Source organism: Euleptes europaea, chromosome 20 (assembly GCF_029931775.1).
Source record: "Euleptes europaea isolate rEulEur1 chromosome 20, rEulEur1.hap1, whole genome shotgun sequence".
Taxonomy (NCBI): domain Eukaryota; kingdom Metazoa; phylum Chordata; class Lepidosauria; order Squamata; family Sphaerodactylidae; genus Euleptes; species Euleptes europaea.
Window position 1 is genome coordinate 23,688,549 of NC_079331.1, and position 18,890 is coordinate 23,707,438.

Consider the following 18,890-nt stretch of genomic DNA (forward strand, 5'->3'; position numbering starts at 1 on the left):
CTCCTCCTCCTCCTCTTCAAGCCAGAGTTGGCCTAGATGCCTCACTGACTCCTTTCCAACCTTGTGATGCTTTGAGGAGAACTGTGTGGCTGAGATGGTCGTAGGGTCAAGGCGCTGGGGTGGCTGAAGAAATGTCTCCTGCTGACCTTCACTCTGCTGTGGGGCCCCATCAAGGCCAAGGGTCAGAAACTGTTGGCCGAAGGTGCAAGATTTGCACAGGGACAAGCGGCACCGCCCCTCCCTGGGCAGATTCTACAGCTGCTCTCTGGCTGTTGGGCTGGTTGGATGACCAGCTTGGTCTAGCAGGACTAGAGGAGCAAGACAGGCTGCATGATCCTGTTTGAGCTCCTCCTGTTTGAGCTCCTCCAATAGCTGCTGCCTGATTGTTTCCCCCCCCCCCCCGGGAATGAGGCACAGACTGGACCCTGCTCCTGTCGGCTAGCTCTGCCATTTCTGCTGAATGCCCACAGCAAATGCATGGGGTGGGGTTGTTCCCTTCCTCCCTTCTCATTGGCAATCAATACTGCCAAGGCCGCATGCAGGCAAGATCAGTCTCCCCTCCTGACGGGAAAGGACTTTGCTGCCATTCCACGACGCCCTCCAAATCCGAATTCTCGGTTCCTGCCCCCAAAGTATTTCCACAGACCTTTCTGCCTCAGGGAAAAGCTGGACAGCTGCAAAGCCCTCCTCCCACATGCTGGCATCTCTCTTTTTTTTTCCCTTGCCTTGAGCGGAGGGCCCGGCCACCCTCTGAGCAACCCTTGCTCAGAAGCCCAGGGCCGGGAGCGATGAATTATTTAGGCCCTATCGATTGGCAGAGTGCTTTCCTGGAGGGTGCAGGGCATACTCCAGCGATAGAGTGAGATAGAGATGGTGTCACTCTATCATTGGTTTACGCATGGACACACCTCATAAGTAGAACTTCAGCCATGAGCAGTATGGTTGCGGCATGTACTTAGCGGATCGATGGGGTCTCCTAGACGAATTCAGGCCTGATAAAAAAAAAAATTATTGGAGCCCTTATATCACGCAGTTCATTGTGCAACCTGCTCAGCCTGGAAAAATAACTGTGTATTTATCTTTGTATGTGTGTATGTATTTTCTGGGACTGCTGAGGAAGGCCTTTCAGACGAAACGCATCTGGTCACAGTGGTTTTATGCGTGTTGCCAGACTGTATTATTTCTATATGGTGGTTTTAATACATCTGTGATGCTTTAGTTTTTAACCTTTTTATGAATTTGTGCACACAATAAAGAAACAATTATTTTCTTAATTTATGCTCGCTCAACCTTTTTGGTTCCTAACTTTTGTTTTGAGGGGGGGTTGGATTTGGTTCTTTTCTTCCTTGTTTGGGTCCTTTAGGGTTGTCAACTGTGGAATGGGAAATTCCTGGAGATTTGGGGGTGGACCCTGGGGAAGGTGGCGTTTGTGGAGGGACCTCAGCAGGGTATAATGCCATAGACTCCACCCTCACTCATTGTCTCCAGGAGAACTGATCTCTGTCACCTGGAGACCAGTTGCAATTCCAGGAGATCTCCAGGCCTCGCCAGGAGGTTGGCAACCCTAGGCTCCTTCCCAAGTTAAATAGTGCAGTTTGGAGACCTCATCCAAGCTCCAAAGTGGCATGGACTCACGTGTTTGTGCTGAATTTGTGGTGCAGCTTTTAAAAGCACAATCGATCTTCAGCTTCAGACTTGTTTTGGGGGTGTTAGAAATGGGGAGCCTTGGAGGAAAGCTGCAAATGGATGTAACCCCGTAGAAAATATTTTGTGTACAATTGCTAAAAAAATAAATAAAAGTTTTCAAATCCTGTCTATGTCCTGTGAAACCCAACTAAAATGAATTGAGGGGGAGATTTTGGAGTGGGGGGTGAGCAAAAGGGGATGTGGAAATGGGAAAAGGGTACCTGGGAATCCAAATGCAGTGTGGCAGGAGGGACCAGGCGGGGACCTGGAATGATGTCAGGCCTGAGAGCAATATGGGCCTCTGACGCCTTGGCAGGAAACGTCTGGATTTTGGCTTTAATGCTGGCCTTTTACAGGGACCCCAGTGGGGCGCAATGCCAGACAGTCCACCCTCCAAAGCAGCCATTTTCTCCAGGGGAACTGCTCCACCTGGAGACCAGTGTTAATTCCGGGAGATCTCCAGCTACCAGCTGGAGACTGGCAACCCTAAGACATGATGGCTTGAAGGGGAAAACCGGACACAGTTCCTTCTCTGGGAGCTCAGAGCCATAAGAAAGCAAAAGCAAAGGGTGTGGAGTGTTTCCCGTCACCTCCTGTGTTCTCCAGGAGGCAGAAATACCCCCTAGTCAAAAATAAAATCCATGCATTTTGTGGTGTAGCATTTCCATTCTGGGAAGAAAGCGATTGTCTGAAAGCGTCAGCTGATGGGGAGGGGGGAAGAGGCTGGGAAGGCCCCCCTACATCCCCGCATTAACATTCCCACGACTTGAGATGTCCCCTCAGAGACAAAGCATTGGGGCCTTTTGGAGGAAGGAGGAAGGAAACTTGGAAAGCAATGGAGATAAAAGAGGAGGTCAAAAGTGCAAAACTCCGGGGAGGGGATGGTCAGCCCCTTCTGCAAAGTACCCAGCACGGAAAAGGGAGGTTTCCCTCACTCTCCAAACTGTACAGCCCCAGTCTGGCAGAGGGTAAACAGTAAGCCGCACAGAGGGTAGACAGTGGAGGCAGCGTGGTATAGTGGTTAAGAGCAGTGGTTTGGAGCGGTGGAGTCTGATCTGGAGAACCGGGTTTGATTCCCCACTCCTCCACAGGAGCAGTGGACGCTAACTTGGTAAACTGGGTTGGTTTCCCCACTCCTCCACATGAATAGGCTTGCCAACCTCCAGGTGTAATGCCTGAAATTATTATATACTATGGGAAATATATTTGAACGTATGTTCTCATGTTCAGTCTGCACATTTGCAGTTATGAAAATGCTAAGCCCAGAATGTAAGGGCTGGTTTGGAATGCTGTGTATTCATATGCACACACACGAGGACTCTTTGGGAATGGTGGCATCCACAACTAAGAGACCAAGCAAGCCCTGTAATCCGTTGGTGCTTGCTTGGTACGGCCTGTTACCAATAGGGCTTCAGAGTTTCCTACTACTTAAGGAATGTGTTTTGTACAAGACCTAGCATCTGCTTAGAGACAGCTTCTACCAATCTCTATACACTATATTGTCGAAGGCTTTCACAGTCAGAGTTCATTGGTTCTTGTAGGTTATCCGGGCTGTGTAACCGTGGTCTTGGAATTTTCTTTCCTGGCGAAACGTCAGGAAAGAAAATTCCAAGACCACGGTTACACAGCCCGGATAACCTACAAGAATCTATACACTATGTTAATTAAAGTAAGATAGATAACCAATGTCTAGTAAGTCTACGTAATTGGAACATCCCTAACCAGAAGTTATAATTGGGGTTGCAATCCTTTGTTCGGGGTGCGAGCTGTCCTGCGATTTTTTGGGAAGCTCCCACCCGGGATGTATTATTAAGCTTAATAAAACAAACTGCTTCAAATTATCAACCTCTTCCTGATTTATGGTCATTGGAACTTAAAACCATTTCACAGTCATAACACAGGTACTAACTGGAGATCTCCTGCTATTACAACTGATCTCCAGCCAATAGAGATCAGTTCCCCTGGAGAAAATGGCCGCTTTGGCAATTGGACTCTATGGCATTGAGGTCCCTCCCCTCTCCAAACCCCATCCTCCTCAGGCTCTGCCCCAAAAACCTCCCGCCGGTGGTGAAGAGGGACCTGGCAACCCTACACATGAAGCCAACTGGGTGACATGGGGCTAGTCACACTCTCTCAGCCCCACCTACTCACAGGGTGTCTGTTGTGGGGAGGGGAAGGGAAGGTGATTGTAAGCTGGTTTGATTCTCCCTTAAGTGGTAGAGAAAGTTGGCATATAAAAACCAACTCCTCCTCCTCCTGCTCTTCTGTATATAAAAACCAACTCTTCTTCTTCTTCTTCAAAACCCAAAGGCTCGAATATTAGTGGAAGCTCATTCTCGAATATTGTCACCACCACAGATCTTGCTGGGCAGCAGATAGCAATTCTCCAAACACAGTTTCTCAGCCTGTCCATTAAGAATAGCCAGGAAGCAGCTCAGCAAGGAAAAACCACTGTTTACAAGGGAGAAGGAAGAGGCTGTGAGCTCCAGAGGAAGGACAACAAGCCACTTTCAGATTGTGTGATTTATTTATTTACTTTATTCATATCCCGCCTTTCTCCCCAGTGGGGACCCAAAGCAGTGGACATCATTCTCCTCTCCTCTGTTTTATCCCCACAACAATCCTGTGAGTGAGGTAGGACAGGCTGAGAGGGTGAGACTGGCCCAAGGTCACCCAGCAAGCTTCCATGGCAGAGTGGGGATGGGGATCTCCCAGATGCTAGCCTGAAACTGTAACCACTGCACCGCACTGACTCTCAACAACTAGAATCGTAGAATCCTAGATTTAGAAGGGGACACACAGGACATCTAGTCCAACCCCCTGCTTAAAGCAGGATCAGCCTAGACTAGAGCATCCCTGACAAGTGTTTGTCCAGCCTCTGTTTAAAGGCTGCCAGGGAGGGGGAGCTCACTTAGGTAGCTGATTCCACTGTCGAGCAACTCTTATTGTAAAAAACATTTTCCTAATACCCAGGCGGTATCTTTCCTCCCTCCCACAATTTAAACCCATTATTGCGAGTCCTATCCTCTGCTGCCAACAGGAACAGCTCCCTACACCCTGTAAGAACTACCGTTCCTCCTGTCTTCCAGTTAATATATATTTCTTTCTCTGCCTAGAAATGGCAGCTTTGCTCCACTCTGAGTCCTTCATGAGACAGATGGGCTAGAAATGTTTGAAATACGTGCTGGGCCTTCATGCCTTTAATGACTTTATGACAGCCAGAAGTTTGGCAGGTGTCATTTTTCCGACTTGGGAGGGGCCGTGGCTCAGTGGTGGGGCCTCTGCTTGGCATGCAGGAGGTCCCAGCTTCCATCCCCAGCATTTCCAGTTAAAAAGGATCAGGTAGTAGGTGAGTAGAAGAGCCCCGTGGCGCAGAGTGGTAAAGCTGCAGTACTGCAGTCAAAAGATCTGCTCATGGCCTGAGTTCGATCCCGATGGAAGTTGGTTTCAGGTAGCCGGCTCAAGGTTGACTCAGCCTTCCATCCTCCCGAGGTCGGTAAAATGAGTACCTAGCTTGCTGGGGGTAAAGGGAAGATGACTGGGGAAGGCACTGGCAAACCACCCCGTAAACAAAGTCTGCCTAGGAAACGTCGGGATGTGACATCACCCCATGGGTCAGGAATGACCCGGTGCTTGCACTGGGGACCTTTACCTAGTAGGTGATGGGAAAGACCTCTGCCCAAGACCCTGGAGAGCTGCTAGTCTGTGTAGGCAGTACTGACCTTCATAGACCGATGGCCTCATTCAGTAGAAGGCAGCTTCGTGTGTTTCATGTGACTTGATGGAAGTGGGTTTTCCAGACTCAAGGAGACCTCACAAGACCTGGGATTGGATTGGGTGCTGCGGATCCGTTCTGCACATGGTGGCGCATTCCCCACTGCAGGGTGCCTTCTCCCCCCTCCCCCCAGTGCAAGAGAACCTCTGGTGGCAGTGGGATGCTCCTTGCCCTAGACCTCTGGTTCCCAACCAGGGGTCCGTGGACCCCCAGGGGTCCGCGAGAACTAAATTAAGGTCCGCGAAACAAAGTTATAAACCCATAATAAATTAATATTTTCAATTAAAAGTTCTCTATTATAAAAATATATATTTAAATATTATTCTAAGTTTAATGTTTAACTAACAGTTATGATTAAAGTTTATTTTCAAATTCTCAGAATTTTTATTTTGAACCTTGGGGTCCCTGCACCGAACAAAAAAGTCCTAGTGGTCCCTGGTCAAAAAAAGGTTGGGAACCACTGCCCTAGACAGAAGCGCTGCCACTGGTTGCAGGTTTGGGCCTCTCCTTTAGGGGAGGGGAGCAGCCTCTGTGGAGAGCCACTTAACAGAATTGTCTGCATACTGTGCGCTCTCGGTCTTGCAGAAATGCTAACCAAATGCTTTTCTCAGCTGCTTCTGTTTGCGGGACTGGATGACGGCTGAATGTTTCAGGCGAGGAGATGAAATGTTCCTAGTGCGAAGGGCCCTGGCTTTCATGGGCAAACATCGCCTTGTGTGTTTAGTGCCCAGATCAGCATCCCGACCCTCTTCTTATCTTGCCTTGGTTAGAAACCAAACAGGCTTCTCGTCTTTATGATGCTGGTGTAAGCCAGGGAAATTCTCCTGGTCATACCGGAAGCTGCCCGGAGAAGCTGGAGGTAGTCAGGGCAGGACTTGCAGTGGTCAGAGACTGGCGCAGGGTGCCGACATTTGGTCCCTGCTAACATCTTAGTAGGAAGAAACCATGCAAAAGAAATAAATGCATCTTGGCTTTGAATGCATTATTTGTACAGGTTACAGATTTGGAGCTTTCTCGGGCCTGGTTTAGGGCATTCTAAAAAGGGAAGCTTTGGCCTGTAAACAGCCCAGAATCTCCGGGGGATTTGCCAACAAAGGGATGATATCTGGATTTCTGCCTTGCAGGGTTCCAAGTGGGTGTTAATATTTCTTGTTTACTAGAGTGAGAATCATTTAGAGACGAGCCAAGACGCTGACCCGCTGCTGACAACTGACTTACATTTTCTGCTCGACGGGCTCTTTTGTGTCAAGTGAGGACAACGCTCTGTCTGCCTTGCTCTCTCCCAGAATGAGCTCGGTCCCATGTGCCAGATCAGGAGCACGTTTGCAGCTTTTTCGGGTAGAAAGGTCTCTGGTAGACCCCTCTTCTGCCACCAGAAGTCTTGGGCTTGGATTCCTCTCGGGCAAAATTGGGGATATTTTTTAAGCCTTCTTTGAACACGTGAAGAAACAAAGGGGAGGGAGCTTGGTGGAAATGTGATGTCACTCTAGAAATTTCATTGCTCCGAGGCTCTATGGTGCATCCTGAGCCTGGAGTCAGCAAATCTGTGTAATAAGTGGAACCACAATTTAGGATCATTGGTGTGCATTTAGCCTTTCCTAAGCGGAAAGGATTTATAATAATGCTGCACATTTGCATAATTAATACTGCAATGTTTTTGAATGGGCTCTGCTTCTACCAACTGTTAGTTCTGCTAAACCTTTTACTGTTGCCCCGTCAGCAAAATGACAAGTTAATGAAAGAGCAGAAATCCAGGTCTTTTCTTGCCACCCTCTTCAAAAGGATGATGGAGAAATCAACAGTTACTTTTCTGCATATGCAGAATCATGAATATTCTGTCGAGGTTGGCTCCACCATGGAGGTGGGGGTGGAAGGGGCCGGGGGATCAAGGCCATTAGCATGGAGTGCCTGGTTTATGTTGTTTCAGGAATGAAACAGGTTCATTTTTTACTTCCATGACTCATAAGATTGTGGAACTCACGGCCAGTGAACGTAGTAGTGGCCACGAGCGTAGATGGTTTTAAAAGGAGGCTAGACAGATGGATGGAAGAGGGGTCCCTCATGGTCCATGGGGTGCAAAGGGTGTCTTGCTCACTTCCTACTGCTGCCATTTCTCCAGGGTTTGATCAGCAGCACTTAGGATTGCCAGTTCCAGGCTGGGAAATTCCTGACAATTTGCTGGTGGAGCTTGGGGAGGGGGGGCAGAGAAGAAGAGGGATTTTGGCAGTGCATAATGCCACTCTCCAGAGCAGCCGTTTTGCCCAGGGGAACTGATCTTTGTAGTCTGGAAATCAATTGTAATTGCGGGAGCTCTCCAGGCCCCACCTGGAGGTTGGCAACCTTCACATCACTGCAGTCTCCAGACAAAAAAATGTAGGAAACCCAGAAGTCAGTTTGCATGCTGGAAAATGACAGAAGCTGACTTACGTCAGTCTTTCTCCTAAAGTGAGGGAGGGAGAGCTCAGGTCTCCTGAAGAATAATTGGTTGTGCATCTCAGGCTGAATTCAAATGTGGAGCCCGAGAAGGTCCTATGCGCGGTCATGTGGGGAGAATGTCCTTCCTTCCTCTTGGTCTTTATTGCATGTAGGAATCGTGACTCACTTCCTCCTTTCCCTCCCACCCCCCACAAAAACCCAGAAATTGCTCTCTTGATGTATGAGAGTCTCTGTCTTGAGACGGTCGCATGACACCAGGGTGAACTGTCTGCCTCTGGGCTTCTAATCGAGCCATTCATCTGGGGCAGGAGACCAATGCCAAGACACCCCTCACCCCCTCTCCAGGGCCTGTGAATGGCTTCCGCGCCTGCTGCGTCTGCCCTAGCAAGGAGTCCCCCCTCCACATGCAGAAAACTTGCATTTCCCAGGAACCAGAAGGATTGGAGTTGTTGACAGGAAATACAGAGGGAGAAGGGTGGGGCAGCCCCCTCCCCTCTTCATTCCCTCCAGCCCACTTCCACCGGCAGCCCTGCTGGGTGCTGTGAAAATTCACATGGACCCTATGGCTGGTATCCGTCCTTTAAAATGGGAGTTTTGGCTGGATAGCGATTCTCTCTCTCTCTCTCTGAAAACAATGATTGGGATTCAAATGTCACTGTTGCAATGTTGAAATAAAAGGGTGCATTGGCTTTTTTTGAACAGGCCTGTGTTATGTATGCATTTCAAATACTGCTTCTCCACTGATCCATCTTTATGACCCACAAGGCAACTTACACCAAGACCTTGCATAGCAAAATAAAATCCCAAAGGCGACGAACCGCACATCCCCGGGCGTTTCGTCCCAGATGCCTCCTGAGGCAGGCTGTGTCTTCGTCTGCTGTCTGAACCACACCAGTGACAGGACATGGGCAGGCTCCACAGAAAAGTGCCTGTCTCACAGAGCTACCCACCACACTTTGGGAAGAGGCTCAGTGGAAGAACCTCTGCTTGGCATGCAGAAGGTCCCCAGTTCAATCCCCGGCATCTCCAGTTAAAAGGACCAGGTAGTAGGTGATGTGAAAGACCTCTGCCTGAGACTGCGGAGAGCCGCTGCCAGTCTGATTAGACACTACTGACCTTGATGGACCAAGGGGCTGATTCTTTATGAGGCAGCTTTGTGTGTACATGAATACTTAGTGGAGCTTCTAAAAGGCCAGGTGATCCAATTTTAAAATGGCTTTCCCTCAGCATCTAGCTGGCCACCACAAGAAACAGGATGCTGGATTAGCTGAGCCTCGATCTTCGGTTCCTTTGGGGGGTCTTCAATTTGGGGATTTCAGACTTCCTTTGCAGTAGAACATTGCTGAATATCTCCATCTGTTTCTTGCAGATGTCATGGCGGCCGCAATATCGCAGCTCCAAATTTCGAAATGTCTACGGCAAAGTGGCCAACCGGGAACATTGCTTTGATGGGATCCCGATCACCAAGAACGTCCATGACAACCACTTCTGTGCGGTCAACACCAAATTCCTCGCCATAGTAACGGAAAGCTCCGGCGGGGGTTCCTTTCTAGTCATTCCACTGGAACAAGTAAGTGGCTCTTTGTTTGGTCGGTTATTCTTTGTTCCTTTGCTGGTCTTTCGGCTTGGGAGAAACCATCCTTGTGCGCTTGGCCGTTCTCCAGCCAGTGCCAACAGGGGCCCAGGCTGAGATGTGGAAAATGGTTCCAGAAACATGAAAATATAAACATCTGGACCCCACCCCTGTTTTCTTTTGCAAGTGATGAAGGTGGAGTTTTACTTCTGGGATTTCCTTAAGACACTTGTGTGCATTTTAAGAATTAAGCAGGAAAGTTTGGCTCATGCAATCTTAACCACCAAGCTGTTTAACTGACTCCCACCGCTGGGTCAGGGGAAGCACGTGAGGGAGCATTGATTGATGATGTTCATTCATGTGCTGAGGCTGTCTCTAGGGAGATGCTGGACTCTGCGGTTATGTCTGCTGGGTGGGGCTGGGTGTGGCTGCATCCAGAAAAGCAGAAAGACCTTATTGTCAGCTGTGCTAGTCTAAGAACAATCCAAAAAAACCAGAACGCAATCCACTTAATTCCTTTTATTGTGTGTGTGTAAAGTGCCATCAAGTCGCATTTGAGTTATGACAACACCACAGGGTTTTAAAGGCAAGAGACATTCTCAGAGGTGGTTTGCCATTGCCTTCATGACGTGTAATGGGAGATAATCCAGCCCTACCCAACTCTAGTGCAGAGGAAGGCCCTGGCAAACCACCTCTGTTAGTCTCTTGCCTTGAAAACCCTACGGGGGTCGCCACCTGCGACTTAACAGCACTTTACACACACACACACACACACACACACACACACACCCAACTCTAAACCTGGAGGTGTCTCCAAGGTGATTTATGGGGTCTGGATATGATCAGAGCATGTTGGGTTTCTTGTTCATCTTTAGAGGACTGGCTGGGAGAATCGCAGGGTTTCTTTTCAACCAAAAAGAGGCTCTTGAAATAAGCAGCCCCCTCATTAATAGGTTTCCATATATAGCTGAAATAAATTAAGGTAACCTAGAAACTTACCAAGAGGAGCAGATTAACCTTTCTTGCTTCTTTTACGTCCTTGCTGATTTTTATTGGAATTACTTTCTCCCGTCATCCAGTACATGGCATTCTCAAGGCATCTGTTCCCATGCTGGCACATGAGAAATGTTAGCTGCTTATGATAGAAACCTGCTGCCCCCCACCCCTCACCCCCGACCCTGTTCTTCTCAGGAGCCAAAAAACTCCCACTCAGCGCACCAAAAGCAACTCCAAAAGAAAAAGACATCTGGGAGAGAATATTATCTGCAGTTCTTCCCCACAGGTGTGGCCAGGAGCTGGTGGGAGGGGGACAGGCAAAGGCAATGGGCTTGATCCACCAAGAGCACCTCCTGTGTAAGCCCCCTTGAAATGAATGGGGGATGATCTGATGAGTGGGTAGAGTTCAAGTCCAGCCATTGGGGGCTTGGTGCTTTGTGCCCAACCACAAGGGCCGATGTTGCGTGTCTTTTGCCTGTGAAGCTCTGGGTGGCTGAAGGCACCGTTGGGGCAAGCTCACAAATCCCGGCTCCATCCTCACGCTCCCAGTCCAAACCCTCAAGGTTATCCACTGAACATAAGAACACGAGCGCTGCTGGTTCAGACCAGTGAGGGTCCATCTAGTCCAGCATCCTGTCTCGCACCCATGGCTAGCCAGTTACACTGTGGGCCCAACAACCAGGGCATAGAGGCCGAGACCTTCCTCTGATATCACATCCTGGCACTGGGATTGAAATGTATCAGCTGCCCCTACAGAGACAAGTGCGAGGCGGCGCATAGTTTAAAAAAATATGGCCAAACCAAGCAAGACCTTAGAAACAAGCTAGGGCATAAAAACAGCATAAAGTCAACTCTGGGGCGGTTGAAAATGGTATTCACACAATAGGTATCAGGCTAAAAGCAGACCATAAAAACATCTTGGAAAAGTGCCCCCCCCCCAAAGTAAACTCCTTAGTTGGGTTGATGTAATGCCATGGAGCAACTTGAGAATTACCGTCCAAGACAGAAAGGGTTATTTTTAACCTGACAACTGCCTGTTCCGACTCCACGTCCTCTGGTTTTGGAGGGTGGGGGCTCTGTTTCTGGCCACAAGGGGTTAACAGCTGAAATGCAGGGGGTATTCTGGGTGGTTGGATTTGTAAATGCAGACTAGAGATTCGGTGGCAGCAAAGGGACCCGGGACGGGAGGGTAGTTCTAAACCACAGCTCAGATGAACATCCTCATTCTCGGAATATGAATAGGAAATAAGCTCTGTGTGACAATTAAAATGCTGATTATCAGCCCTTCTCCATCTGCAGTTGATTCAATTAAAGAAGCAACTAAGAAAAATGAGTATGTCTGGGGAGTGAATGGATGATTTAATTGGGCAAACGAAATGGCCTTTTGAGCACAGGAAAAGAAGAGGAGCAGAACCGTCCTGGTCTTCTAGTATCAGGCTGATGCAGATTTAGTGTATCTTGACAGGTGCAGCCTGTTTGCCCTCCCCCACCCCCAGTGGCATACCCTCCCCCCTTGCAAATGTGTGGTGGGCTAGCAGTAAGAGTGACATATGGGGCATTTTGCAGATTCAGTTTACAAAATCAGCTCCTTTGTCACTTTGAAAATGTATGTGAGCTCTTGGGATTAAAGGAATTAAATTCAGTAGTCATTTGCAATCATTTCAATGGGAAACACATTTCAGGGTGTAAGCTACCTCCCCCCCACCTTGGGGTGAAATTCTCAGGGAATGTGCCCTCTTACCCAAGGGATCCGTCCTCCCCAATTTCAGACCAGCTGGGGAAAGCGTCCCAGTTCCTAAAAGGAACCTGGGCCGGGAGGGCTATCCCTATGGAAGTGTCCCTTCTGCACTTGCCAAGGGAGAGGGCCCTTTGGAGCATCAGGTTGGCATGCCAGCAGGGAGAGACCCTGAGTGCATGTGCCTCCAGCATTGCACCGAGCCCACGCCGGCGCTGGGGTGTGCTGAGAGTGTGCTGCTCTGAAGAAGTGAGCTGTGGCTCACAGAAGCTCCTACCCTGCCAGAAATTTTGTTAATCTTTAAGGTGCTGTTGGACTCTTGCTCTTTTCTACTGCTGGATCCTTTTAACTGAAGGTGCCGGGGATTGAACCTGGGACCATCTGCATGCCAAGCAGATGCTCTGCCACTGACCCACAGCCCCTCCCTGGTCCTTTAACTCCTTAGGGATGTTCCAACACCAGCTGGTTCTGCTCATGTTCTGCTCGCCTGCTGTGAACAAGGCGAGTTGTCTGGTGGGCAGTTCAGGCCGAGCCCGCTCACCAGGCTACTTTCTGTGCATACAGAAAGTGAGAGCCACCCTGGTGTGGTGCTTAGAGTAGGATCTGGGAGACCCAGGTTCGAACCCTCATTCTACCATGGAAACTTGCTGGGTGACTTTGGTCCAATCACACACTCTCAGCCTAACCTTCCTTAAAGGGTTGTTGTGAGGATAAAACAGAGGAGAGGAGAACAATGTCAGCTCCTTTGGGTCCCCACTGGGGAGAAAGGCAGGGTGTAAATAAAGTAAATAAAGAAATAGTGCACATTAAAGACACCACACACACATACCCCACCACTGCCTTGCTGCGAATTGTTTAAATGGAGAATGATAATCTGTTATATGGGATATAAATGGAGTAAAATAGGAGTCCGGTAGCACCTGGAAGGCTAACAACATTGATTCCAGCAAAAGCTTTTATGAGTCGGAGCTCACTTCATTAAATCCAAGGGGAGTATATTCGTAATTTCATCTATGTAGGCAACGGAAAGGGGGAGGCTGGCAGGGGGATGTTACACAGACAGGTCAGTTCAAAATAAGATCCAGTGTCAAGACCTCACTCAGTACAGATATTCCTAGATAGTCAATATGGAAAACCTAGTGTGGGAAGAAGTGAAATAAGCAGATACAACAGGAAGTTAGAAGGCTGTAGTGGAAGTAATTAATATCTGGCAAGGTTTTAGCACCTATAAAGGTAAAGGTCCCCTGTGCAAGCACCGGGTCATTCCTGACCCATGGGGTGACGTCACATCCCGACGTTTTCTAGGCAGACTTTGTTTGCGGGGTGGTTTGCCAGTGCCTTCCCCAGTCATCTTCCCTTTACCCCCAGCAAGCTGGGTCCTCATTTCACCGACCTCGGAAGGATGGAAGGCTGAGTCAACCTTGAGCCGGCTACCTGAAACCAACTTCCGTTGGGATCGAACTCAGGTCGTGAGCAGAGCTTTTGACTGCAGTACTGCAGCTTAACACTCTGCGCCACGGGGCTCCTTTTTAGCACCTATAGTGAGTGAGAAATCCCAGGTCACTGTTAAGCCCTGGTGCATACAGACTCTTGAATTTGTGAATGGATTTTGATTCAGCAATTTTGCATTGGATCTTCCCTTTGAAATTCTTTGGAAGGGAACGATAACTTTGGAAGGGATCATTAACAGAACATCCTAGCAGATCCAGATGTTCACCCATTGGCTTCTATTGGTGAACACAGTTTAGTGTTCATCTGAGACTGTTGAACAGACATTTATTTACTTAAATTGTACCCCACCTTTCTCCCCAGTTTAAATCATTCTGTTCACAACAGCCCTGTGAAGCAGGTGGAGCTAAGATTGCTGACTGGCCCATGTTTACCCAGGAGGCTTCCATGTAAGAGTGGGGATTCGAACCTGGGTCTCCCAGATCCTTGCCCGACACTGTAACTGCTACACCACGCAGGGGGTTCCCTGTAACCACTGGACCACATCAACATTAACCGAAGCTGATCTTCTGGATCTGCGGCAGTTTGTGCAGGAGCGTTTTTGCACAGCCTGATGGGAGTTGTAGTTTTCCACCCTGGCATCATTTAAGTCCCTGCTCCAACCCATGACCCTGGGGGAGAATTGGTTTCAGCTACTGCACAGGTGGAAAAAAGGCTGGAAAATTCCACCACCGCAGCCACATTGCAACTGAAAAGCTCCTTGGCCCGGTGGTGCACTTTTCTTTCTCTTGCACTTTTTTGAGCATGTGTCACGACACAAGGCTATTGGTGGAGGATGTTTTATTTGCACCCTCTTGAGTCACTGGAGAAGGATAGTGCTTTGTTTGCATACTGTGTTCCTAGCTTGAGGCAAGCAATTTCGGATTCATCTTTAATGTGTACACAAAGAGTTTGAACGTGCTTCCTACTTAAAAGCATTTGACCCTTTTTTCAAGGACGCCTCGCTTTAGAGCTTTTTCCCAAATACCCAAAACATTTTAATCATACAACAAATTCTGACCTCAGACCGTCTGAGAGCTTTCATTTGGTTGGAGCTGCAGAGAGATTGGAAAGGATTAGCAAAAAACACAATTATGTATGATGTGTACAGAGCATCTGATCTGTCTCCGGCAATGTATAGGTTGTACTGTTAATAACACAGCCAGATGGGAGCATGTTTGTTGCAAGCTGATCCCAATGGCGTTTTTTCTGGCCTCCTAAAAGCAGGCACCTGTGAGCTCTCCGTCCCACCTTTCCCCTGGTATCACCTGCTTGGCATTCAAACCTCCAGAACTCCTAACTCTTAACAGTAAAGTTTGAGAAGGGTAACCTGCCCCCCAGTCAGATGGCAAAGAACTTGACAAAGGAAGTCGTGTGCCTAGAGAGTTCTTTCTTTGCAGTAGCACACATTTGACAAACAGGCTCAGGGCCAGCTTACCACTAGGTGGGGCAGCTGCCGAGGCCCATACCTTCCAGCAGGGCTGGCTTTCCCTACCCCCTGCCCACACAGGTGCCCTGCTGCCCGGCCAGACATGCTGCCCAGCACCACAAGGAGAGAGGCATGCAAGTGACGCATGTGGCTGAAGGCATGGGTGGGGGAAGGGTACACAGGTGGGTGGGAATGGGTACAGAATGGGGTGGGGGTGGCAGCACTCTCTCGCCAGAAATCCTGGAATGGGCCCCAAGCAGATTGAGGGCCACGTCGGAATGGGGCATGGAAAGCTGGTGCTCCCAGGGTGCCCAGTGGCCCATCCTGGCCTCATACCTTGGGCAGGCACCAACTCTTCCCCCATCGCAACACACACACACGCTCTTGTGCACATGCACACACACACACACACATCCCAACTGACTCTGGCCAGAGCTCTTCCCTGCTATCTTGTCTGAAGGAGGGGCCATGGCTCAGTGGTAGAGCATCTGCTTGGCATGCAGAAAGTCCCAGGGTCAATCCCCAGCATCTCCAGTTAAAAAGGACCAGGTGGTAGATGATGGGAAATTCCTCTGCCTGAGACCCTGGAGAGCTGCTGCCAGTCTGAGTGGACAACACTGACTTTGATGGACGTCAGGAAGCTTCATGTGCAGTCATGTGACAAGTGGCAGAATGGGAGGGCTCTTTGGACAGCAGCAGATTGCAACGCGGGGGACCCCCTCTGTCTGTCTGTCTGTCTGTTTGGTTCTCACCCAGTGTCTGTTGTCCTCACTAACCCTCCTCTCTCCACATCTTCCCATCTGCCTTGTTTTTGCAATCCCTCCCCCCAGTTGCCTTAAGGACAGCCAAAGCGGCATTGCTGAGCACCCTGCTGAAGGCGGCGTCCCTGGTTTCCAGACTTCCCAGGATACCACTTGATGGCTTTTCTCTCAATGGAGGAGAACAAAGCCAGAGGGATTGGGGGGGGGGCTCTGTCCAGCCACCCACAAAACCACCCCTGTCTGGACAGCGGAGCGCAGTTTAAACAAGTTATCACAGTCAGGGTGGGAAGCTGGTCGGAAACGTCTGAGTTTTCCGGTTCGGCGGTCATCGCCTTATCCTGTCCCGGTCGGACGGAAGCCCCACCAGATGGACCCATTGGGAGTCACTTGGCCGTAGGAGTCCCCTGGAAGACCTGCCCGCTGCCACCCTGTCCAGGCTACTGGGGGCCATTGCAGGGGACAGATCTCCGGTCCCCATCGACAGAAGAGGAGCAGGAGAGAGCTACCTCTCAGGGCAGTCCTGTGAGAAGGAACATTAGGAAATAGCGTCGAAGGTAGCACATGAGGAGGGAAGCCAGTTGGGAGACCTTGTACAAATCTATGGTGAGACCACACTTGGAATACTGTGTACAGTTCTGGTCTCCACACCTAAAAAAGGATGTTACAGAGCTTAAGAAGGTGCAGAAAAGAGCAACCAAAATGATTAGGGGACTAGAGCAACTGTCCTATGGGGAGCGGTTAAGACGCTAAGGCTGTTTAGCTTGGAAAGAAGGTGGCTGAGGGGAGACATGATTGAAGTTTATAAAACTATGCATGGTTTGGAGAGAGCGGACAGGGAGACGTTTTTCTCCTTCTCCCATAATACCAGAACACGGGGTCATCTGCTAAAGCTGGAGGGCGAGATATTCAAAACAGATAAAAGGAAGTATTTTTTCACACAACGCATAGTTAAATTGTGGAACTCCCTGCCCCAGGATGTGTTGATGGCTGCCAGCTTGGAGGGCTTTAAGAGGGGAGTGGACATATTCATGGAGGAGAGGGGTATTCATGGCTGTTAGTTAGAATGGATATTAGTCATGCTGCATACCTATTCTTTCTAGAATGAGGAGCATGCCTATTATTTTGGGTGTGGTGGAACACAGGCAAGATGGTGCTGCTGCACTCGTCTTGTTTGTGGCTTCCTAGAGGCACCTGGTTGGCCACTGTGTGAAAAGACTGCTGGACTTGATGGGCTTTGGTCTGATCCAGCAGGGCCTTTCTTATGTTCTTATGAGACGGTCTCGGTGGCCCATGCCTGCCCTTGGCACACTTCACAGTGCCAGGTGCTGTACGCAGACCTGCATTTCCCACCCTGCAGTCCTGAGTCCCTTTTGGGAGAGGTGCTTGCTGTCAGGTTGCCAGTCTGGGCAGCATTGTTGATTCCTTTCCCCTTTGCAAGGCAACGCTTCTCTCCGGAGGCCAAGGGATGTCAAACACTTTTGCCCTCCGGTTTCCATAGCAACTTTTGTAATGAACAAGCATCAAGGCAGGTAGCCAGGCGACTTTCTTCTTGCCTGCTAATGGAGAGCATTTTATTTTTATGCAGGACATTTGTAAAAAAAAAAAAAAAAAAACTACGGAAAAAGGAAGGATGATTGGGGATGGAGGGGTTGTGGCATGGTGGTAGAGCATCTGCTTTGCACACAGACGGTCCCAGGTTCAACTCCTGGTAGCAGCTGCCGTGAAGACCTCCACATGAAACCCCAGAGAACAGCTGCAAGTCAGAGTAGACAAGACTGAACTTGATGGACCGAGGTTCTACTCAGCATGGCAGGTCTACGTGCTCAAAGCAAAGAATCGTAACAGCATGGTGTAGTGGTTAAAGTGTAAAACTAGGATCTGGGAGTACCATGTTCAATCCCCACTCTGCCATGGAAGTTTGCTGGGTGACCTTGGGCCAGTCACACACTCTCAGCCTCACCTACCTCACAGGGTTGTAGTGAGGATAAAATGAAAGAGAGAACGATGGAGGTGGCTTTGGGGTCCCGATTGGGGAGAAAGGTGGGGGCATAAATGAAAGAAACAAGCAAATAAGGGCACTGTGATGTGAGCCATGTAGGGCAAGTGACCTAGAGAAGTATCTGGTGGGTAGGTTTTGGGGGCAGAGCAGGATGTAAACAGGAAGGATTGTGTTGGGAAAGGAGTGTTGGGTGGGGTGGGCATTCCAGGTCTGACTATTGCTGGGCACAGGCAGGCAGATGCAGATTTAACTGGCCAAGAAAGTTTTGGGCATGCCACTGCCAGGGAGCGAGCTGAGCCCAAGCAGTGCTAACACCCGTCCGGTGCGGGCAGAGCCCCGGGAGCCACTCGGCGCAGAGAGGCTCCGCAGAGGCGAGACTTGCTTGGCTCCAAACTGAGCCCCTCCTTTGGGCACCCAGCGGGCTCCTTGGCCGTCCGAGTGGCCCAGTGGGAGAGGGACGCTGGGGTGCTCTTCGGGCTCTCATTTTGTGGCCGGCAAGTTAAGAGAGGTGTAGAGGAGACCTAGTCTAGCCACCGCCAGGCCAGTTCCTCTTTGGTTCAAAAGTTACAAAAGTTTTCCCAAAACAATTCACCTGCTGGGCTTGTGCGTTTTTGCCCAAGCACAGCACAGGTAGACTGCCACCAGCTCCCAATTCCAAAAGGGACTAGCTTTCCCAGGGAGAAGCTGGGAGCAACTCTTCCCCAGTGTAAGCTCTAGCCCTGTGGCTGGAGACCCCCCCTCACCCTCCCACCGTGGGTTTGTGAGGGTAGGCGGCATGGAATTCTCGTACTAAGCGGGGGGCAGAGACATCACAGGCGCGCACCCATTCATCCTGGGCGGGACCAAAATGTTTCCAGCGGACCAGGTACTGAAGGGTACCGTAGTGAATGCGAGAATCCAGTATTTTAGCCACTTCAAAATGCTCCCCCCCACACACACACACCATTTCAGGCACTTCAGGTTGTGGTTCAGGATGCCATTTTTGGGAAGGAACATACGGTTTTAAAAGACT

The 18,890-nt window shown here is 49.6% G+C and overlaps 1 protein-coding gene across 1 annotated transcript in view; it reads left to right on the plus strand.

The window, feature by feature from the left end:
- The window catches only part of CORO2B (coronin 2B), a 71,944-nt gene that overhangs the window by 20,911 nt on the left and 32,143 nt on the right, over positions 1-18,890 (plus strand). Inside the window, exon 2 of the mRNA XM_056865698.1 lies at positions 9,267-9,467. Within this exon, the coding sequence (XP_056721676.1) occupies positions 9,267-9,467 (201 nt within the window). The remainder of the gene's footprint in view (positions 1-9,266; positions 9,468-18,890) is intronic.